A 7345-nucleotide genomic window follows, 5' to 3' on the forward strand; every position below is an offset into this window, starting at 1 on the left:
TATTAACTGACTAAAAATTCAACAATTCCGCAATTCACAGGGAATACCCAGATTACATTTTCTAGCTACTTACTATCGGACTGAATATTTTGTTAGCTAGTGCTATCGATGGGCCGATACAACATGTTTTTGGTATTTTCAGCAATATACCAAATATATACCATCTCCCTCGCAGGAGACGAGTGTTGTTTTCTTTTGGATGCGGTGGATTCGCGGATTCTTGGGCATTCCCTGGTGTATCCAACGCTCGCCGAGATTAACCCATACCCCGGTGCCGGGCTTTTGAGCAGGGAAAAGCCGCCGGCGAGGCCAAAAGAGCGGGAAAACCAAGCCTTTAGCCGGGAGCAACAAGTTGGAACGCGGACGACCATCCCAAGATGCCGGTGAAGATGTACGATGTGTCGCCGCGCGTCTTCTGCGCCATGCAGAACCTGGACATCACCCTGCTGGCCAGCTACCCGGAGGCGGAGATCCGGCCGGTGCTGCCGTCGCTGGTGCGGATGAGCCTGCTCTCGCCGCTGGACAACACGGAGTCGTCGATGGAGTCGCGCAAGCAGATCCTCGCCGTGCTCATTGGCATCGAGGTGGTGAATAGCATAGTCTCCTACCTGCAGGTCAACTACCATGAGCTGGAGAACGAGCTAAAGAAGGAGCTGCAGGCGCGCCAGAAGTCGGCCTTCTTCGAGGGGCAGCAACATGAGTATGGACTCCAATCGGGCATCGCTTTGGGTTTCGAGCGGGCGGATGTGGCGCGCAAGGTGCGCGTGGTGCTCTCGGAGATCTTCAATCTGCAGCAGCAGGTCTCCGAGCAGAAGCCGGCCGCCCACTCGGAAATGCTCGACGATGGCATTTATTTGGAGGAGGTGGTGGACATCCTCTGCATCGCCTTGGCCGAGCTGCCCTCGCTGCTGAACATCCTGGAGCTAACCGATGCCCTCGTCCATGTGCCCAACGGCCATCGGATCATCTGCGCTTTGGTGGCCAACTTTCCGGACTGCTATCGCGATGTGGTTTCCCATGTGATCGCCAACTGTGACGAGGACGGCAGCGATGGCAAGCACCGGCTGATGCTGCTCATGGGCCTCAGCGAAATGAATCCCTCCCAGGCGCTGGCCAATCGGTCCATGTGCGTGGACATGCTCAAGGTGCCGTCGTTCATGCTCAAGCTCACGCTCAAGCATCCCGAGGATCTGGTGAGTAGGGTAATGTTAGCCAGGAGGTTTTGGAGGGCAAGGTTGTAAGATCTATATATATAGATTATAGTCTTCAGATATCATTTGTGTGATTAAGTAAAATAGATATGATAGTTGTAATTGTACCAGAAGGTTTTTTCAATTATATTTATCACTATTACTTTCCAAACTGCTCCTGAAAAATGTTGAAAATGTGATGAATATTTAGTTTATCTAGTAAATAAGTAATATTTATATATTTTATTAATATCTCTGCTTAATTCTTGAAGATCTATCATAAAACTTGAATATTCAAGAGTAATCCTTCTTTATACTTATCATATTTTTATAGATCTTTTAGTAACTTTTAGATAACTATAATTAGGTTTCTTATAAATATTTAAAGTAAGCTATTGAAAGAATTTTTGAATGTTGAACACCATAGTTTATTTATTTCAGTTTTCTATAGTTCATAGTTGTAACATGATAAGGTTTTTTAAACTCATCTCAAGATCTGTAGATATAATTTATTACCATAAATGGTTTCCAAACTGCCTTAAAATGACATAGAAATTATGATGATTATTTAGTTTATCTAGTACATTTTATAAATATCTCTGCTTAATTTTTAAAGATATATTATAAAACTTCTTATATATATTTTCAATTTCTATTTAAATTAGGTTTTTTATTGAAATATTTAAAGAAAGCTATTGATCAGCATAGTTTATTCATTGGAGTTCTTTATAGTTATTAGTTATTAACATGATTGCATGATAGTTAGGCACTTTTAATAGAATGAACGAACGAGAATAGCGATACAGCTATCTCCTTCTATTTCGCTTTGACCTACGACAATGTATATACAATCTTTATATTATAATGAGATAACAACAAGCTTCCCCTTACCCCCCTTTAGATCGCCTTCCTCACGGGTCTGCTGCTGGGCAATGACCAGAATCTGCGCTCCTGGTTCGCCGTCTACATCCGCTCCAGCCAGAAGCGCAAGGGTGATGCCCTGAATCTGGTGCGCGTGGAGCTGCTGCAGAAGGTGATCCAGACGACGACGAATGCCTCGGAGCTGCGCGACTTCAATCTCCAGGGAGCGGTGCTGCTGCGTCTGTACTGCGCCCTTCGCGGCATCGGTGGCCTCAAGTTCAACGACGACGAGATCAACGCGCTGTCCCAGCTGGTCACCAGTTGTCCACAGGCGACGCCCTCGGGCGTGAGATTCGTAACGCTAGCGCTGTGCATGCTCATCGCCTGCCCCTCGCTGGTGTCCACCATTCCGCTGGAGAACAAGGCCGTCGAATGGCTGCAGTGGCTCATTCGCGAGGATGCCTTCTTCTGCAAGCGCTCCGGCACGAGCACCTCGCTGGGCGAGATGCTCCTCCTGCTGGCCATTCACTTTCACAGCAATCAGATCTCGGCCATCAGCGAGATGGTCTGCTCGACGCTGGCCATGAAAATACCCATCCGGCCAAATAGCACGAATCGGATCAAGCAGCTCTTCACGCAGGATTTGTTCACCGAACAGGTGGTGGCATTGCATGCAGTTCGAGTTCCCGTGACGCCGAATTTAAATGGCACCATACCGGGCTACCTGCCGGTGCACTGCATCCATCAGCTGCTCAAGTCGCGAACGTTTCTCAAGCACAAGGTGCCGATCAAGTCGTGGATCTTCAAGCAGATATGCAGCTCGGTGAGGCCAGTGCATCCGGTGATGCCTGCGTTGGTGGAGGTGTTTGTCAACACGCTGATCATACCGAATCCCACGGGCAAGGTGAATATCGATCATATGCATCGACCCTTCACCGAGGCCGAAATTCTGCATGTTTTTCGCACCTCGAAGCTCACTTTCTTCGCCGAGGAACTGCCGCAGATGGCGGAGCGGAGCAGCGAGGAGCTGGCGCAGATCGAGGTGACCTGTCCGCTGACCGCCCAGCTGCTGATGATCTACTATTTGATGCTCTACGAGGACACGCGGCTGATGAACCTCACGGCGCTTGGGGGGCGCAAGCAGAAGGAGTACTCGAACAACTTCCTGGGCGGTCTGCCGCTGAAGTATTTGCTACAGAAGGCTCACCACTATCACCACGACTATCTCTCGCTCTTCCATCCGCTGCTGCGTTTGATTATCTCCAACTATCCGCATCTCAGCATGGTGGACGACTGGCTGGAGGAGCATAATTTGGGCAACCAGGGCAGTGCCGCCATTATCGAGCTGGTGGACAGCAAGCGAGAGCTGCGGCCGGAGCAGCTGGATCGGGCACTGGCCGCCATCCAGACGAAGCCGCATCTGGCCATCCGAGTGTTCAAGCAGCTGCTCCAGATGCCGCCGGAGCGGCAGGCGCAGTACGGGCAGCAGCTGGTGCAGCATCTGCCGGTGGTGTTTGCCAAAACGGTGCCGCGGTATATCAAGGATCTGTACAATGAAATCTGGCTGCGCCTGAACGCCGTGCTGCCCACCACCCTGTGGATTATGTCGCTGCGGGCGATTACCAACAGTTCGGACTCCATTAACCGGCGGACCTTCGCCAACGAGAGCCTGCTGGAGCCCATGGAGGTGTTGAGGTGGGTGCTCCATCGGCATTTTTCCTTTTTATTTATTTATTTCTTTCTTATTTCCTGGTGCTACAAGGATTTCCTTGTAAATTAATGCACTAGTCACATAAACAATATTAAGAACACACTGCAAAAAACTTGTGTTATTAACATGTTAAATTTCAAAGTGTTAAGTTCAAAAATAGTTATTGACTTTTGTGTAAAAAATTGTATCCTACATATGTTAGAAACATAAATAACACACACATGTCATTTGTGTTATTTACACGACGTGTTAATAACACACGTTAATTACACAGCGTGTTTTTAACACAATGAGTTTTTGACATTAAAAAATTTTAAAATGCACTATTTTCCAGAGTATAAGAATTCATATATGCTTTGAAATGGTTAAAACTAACATATAAGATATCATGCCCCATATTGGTTTTTCATTTTCCCTTCGACTCGTTAATGTCAGTAAAATGTAATTTTCATTTGTGTTAAAAACACAGTGTGTAAAAAACACGTCGTGCTAAAAACACATTTAGTAAAAGCACAAATGAGCTCTGTGTGTTAACAATTATTTTTGACATTTTAACACTTTTGTATTTGACACAAATGTCAACTATTTTGCTCACACTATAAAATACAATTTTTCATGTTTTTAACATGTGTGTTAAATACCGAACCCTGATTAATAATAATGAAAATATGTAGGTCCCTACTTATATTAGAGTTTTACACTTGCATCTAACATTTAATACAATTTAATACAATTAACAATTAATATATATTTAATATATATTTCTATTACAAAAGCTGCCCTCGCTACGTCTTCTGCTCGCCGTATCTGCTGATGATCCTGCTGCGCATCCTCAAAGGCAGCCTGGCCGCCTCGAAGACCTACCTCAATGTGCACATGCAGCAGAAACAGGTGCTGGACAAGAACGGCCTGGTGCAGACGGACGCGGATCGGGAGGAGCTGAAGACGACGCTGATTGCCTCGCAGGAGAGCGCCGCCGTGCACATTCTGCTCGAGGTGCTCGAGTATATGGCCAGCAAGGCGTCGGATCGGGTGTCGCATCTGGAGCTGCGCGAGATACAGGGCATCATTGGGACCTATGTCCATCAGGCGTTCATCTCGGAGCCCTCGCTGGCCAAGCTGGTGCATTTCCAAACGTATCCCAAGTCCGTGATCCCCATGATTGTGGCCAGCGTGCCGTCGATGCATATTTGCATTGATTTCGTTCACGAATTTCTCAACGTGACCGAAATGGACAAGCAGATCTTCACCATTGAGCTAACCTCGCATCTGGTGCTCAACTATTCGATACCCAAGAGTCTGGGCGTCTCGAAGTTCTGCCTGAACGTCATCCAGACGACGTTGTCCCTGCTCACCGCCTCGGCCAAGTGCAAGTTCCTGCGGAACGTGCTGCCGGCGATGGTGCGATTTGTGGAAACGTTTCCCATTTTGGCTGACGATTGCGTCAACATCCTGATGACCACCGGCCGTAGCCTGCACTCACAGTCGTCGCTGGGCGTGACCACCATGCAGATGCCGCTGACCGAGAGCGCAAAGCTGTGCTCCTACCGCGATGCCCAGCTGCACATCATCATGATCGAGGACGCCTTCAAGGCGCTGGTCACCGCCGTCATGCAGAAGTCGGAACTGTATTAGTTGGATTCGATCGAGTCGTAAGTGATTATAATAGTGCTTGTAAAATTGATAATAACGACCAATGACCGGAATAAACATTTAACCACTGCAATGGTGGAATAATTAGGAATGAATTTTCTTTACATTTATATATGAAATATAACTATGTACATTAGGGTGGACTTTTTTTGTGTGACATTTTTAAGGCAATGCTCTCACCCCTTCATATATTGCCTTTTTGTATCCTTAATCCATAAAAGAAAGATATAGTAAAACGCAAAAGTTACAGTGAATCATCAAAATTATAAAATAATATAAAAAAAAGACATGGTGGTTCGGGGATCGAACTCGGTCCTTTTTGTTCGGAGTCAGAAGCTCTACAGGCTAGGCTACGTCCATCTGTTAATGGGCATGAAATAAACTTCTACTTGAATGAAAAATATTACGATTCGTACAAGTTATTTTACTGAAACTTTGGGACCGTTGCGCACGGCCTAAACGTTAAAATATATTTTTTTCGTTTTCGGATACATTTATTGGACACAGAAACCTACCATTTCAGATGCTGAGCTCAATCGACCTTAAAAAAGTCCACCCTAATGTACATACATTTTTTGTTAGGCGATGGGCAGCCTAATCTTGGATTTGTTTTATTTTATTGCACTCCGTTCTTTAGGGATCAGAAAGGTTATCCCATACATGGAAAGCAGCTTGTATTCGACCAGACATAGATAGTCTTCAGATTTTTGGAGGTCTTTCCGAGTGCTGAGTTTAGTTTTAGTTCAGAGGCGTCTTAGCTTAGAACACAATGATATCGCGCTTGGCGTTTCTCCTGTCGGTTTTCCTTATCAACGAGCTATCCATTATCGGTGCAAATCCAGATAACTTCGAAATAAAAAATGTGGTAGTTATGAATATTAATCACCAACCAACGGCGAATCAAGATAATCAAATCCGTGATCAAAATGAAGAACTGAAAAACCAAATCAAAAACATTACTCAACTACTCAAAAATACAGATGAGAAAGTTAGTTTTATGAGCACAAGTATTGGTAATTTGCAGAGAAATTTAGAAATAGCTAGGAATGAAATACAAAACAAAGAAACCCAGATCAATGATATAACTAAAAAACTTAGTAACCAAATATCGGAACTCAAAGATGATCTTTTCAAGTGCCAACCCAGATCCAGTTGTCCCGTCGAAGGACCAAATGGCATTTACAATATTACAGTAGGAGATATACATGCATTCGAAGCTCCGTGCAATTCAACGGGTTGGCTAACAATACAAAAACGTTTCGACGGCTCCGAGAATTTCGATCGAACCTGGAAGGATTACAAAGACGGCTTCGGCAATATAGAAGGAGAATTTTTCATCGGACTCGAGAGATTGCACATTATGACTCAGGCACAACCACACGAACTGCGCATTGAACTTGGCATGGTAAATGGATCCACTAGCTATGCCCATTATGATGACTTCAAGATTGGAAGTGAAGAAGAATTGTATGAACTCGAATCGCTGGGGATATATAATGGTACAGCCGGTGACTCTCTCAAAGATCATAACGAGAAAAAGTTCACCACACATGACAGGGATAATGATGAATCTAAACGGAATTGCGCTACCAAGGAGTGGGGTGGTTGGTGGTACACGTCCTGTGCTCGGAGGTGAACATATTCAAATAATAACCATTCAACCATATTAATTTAAGCACTTGAAATTACAGCAAGCTTAATGCAAAGTACCATAAAGAAGGTTACTCTGAACATAACGATGGAATTACTTGGGGTTCCTGGCATAACAGCAATTACACCTACTCGCTCACCTTTGTCGAAATGATGATAAGGCCTAAAACGTTAAAAACTGAAGTTTGAGCCAACATTAAATTAACAATATTATATTTTAATGCATTATGTAAGAAGATCAATTTAAATAATAAATTAAATAATAATTTGATTTGATTAA

The 7345-nt window shown here is 44.8% G+C and overlaps 2 protein-coding genes across 2 annotated transcripts; both read left to right on the forward strand.

Moving 5' to 3' along the window:
• Positions 1–154: 154 nt before the first annotated feature.
• Positions 155–5511, forward strand: IntS2 (integrator complex subunit 2). Its single transcript, XM_017140715.3, has 3 exons — positions 155–1193; positions 2092–3746; positions 4539–5511. The coding sequence occupies exons 1-3, from the start codon at positions 378–380 to the stop codon at positions 5395–5397; spliced, it is 3330 nt and encodes a 1109-aa protein (XP_016996204.1). The 5' UTR covers positions 155–377; the 3' UTR covers positions 5398–5511.
• A 673-nt stretch (positions 5512–6184) lies between these two features.
• Positions 6185–7254, forward strand: LOC108056674 (fibroleukin-like). Its single transcript, XM_017140555.3, has 2 exons — positions 6185–7047; positions 7107–7254. The coding sequence occupies exons 1-2, from the start codon at positions 6185–6187 to the stop codon at positions 7252–7254; spliced, it is 1011 nt and encodes a 336-aa protein (XP_016996044.3).
• The last annotated feature ends 91 nt before the right edge of the window (positions 7255–7345 follow it).

This window comes from Drosophila takahashii, chromosome X, assembly GCF_030179915.1.
Source record: "Drosophila takahashii strain IR98-3 E-12201 chromosome X, DtakHiC1v2, whole genome shotgun sequence".
Lineage (NCBI taxonomy): Eukaryota > Metazoa > Arthropoda > Insecta > Diptera > Drosophilidae > Drosophila > Drosophila takahashii.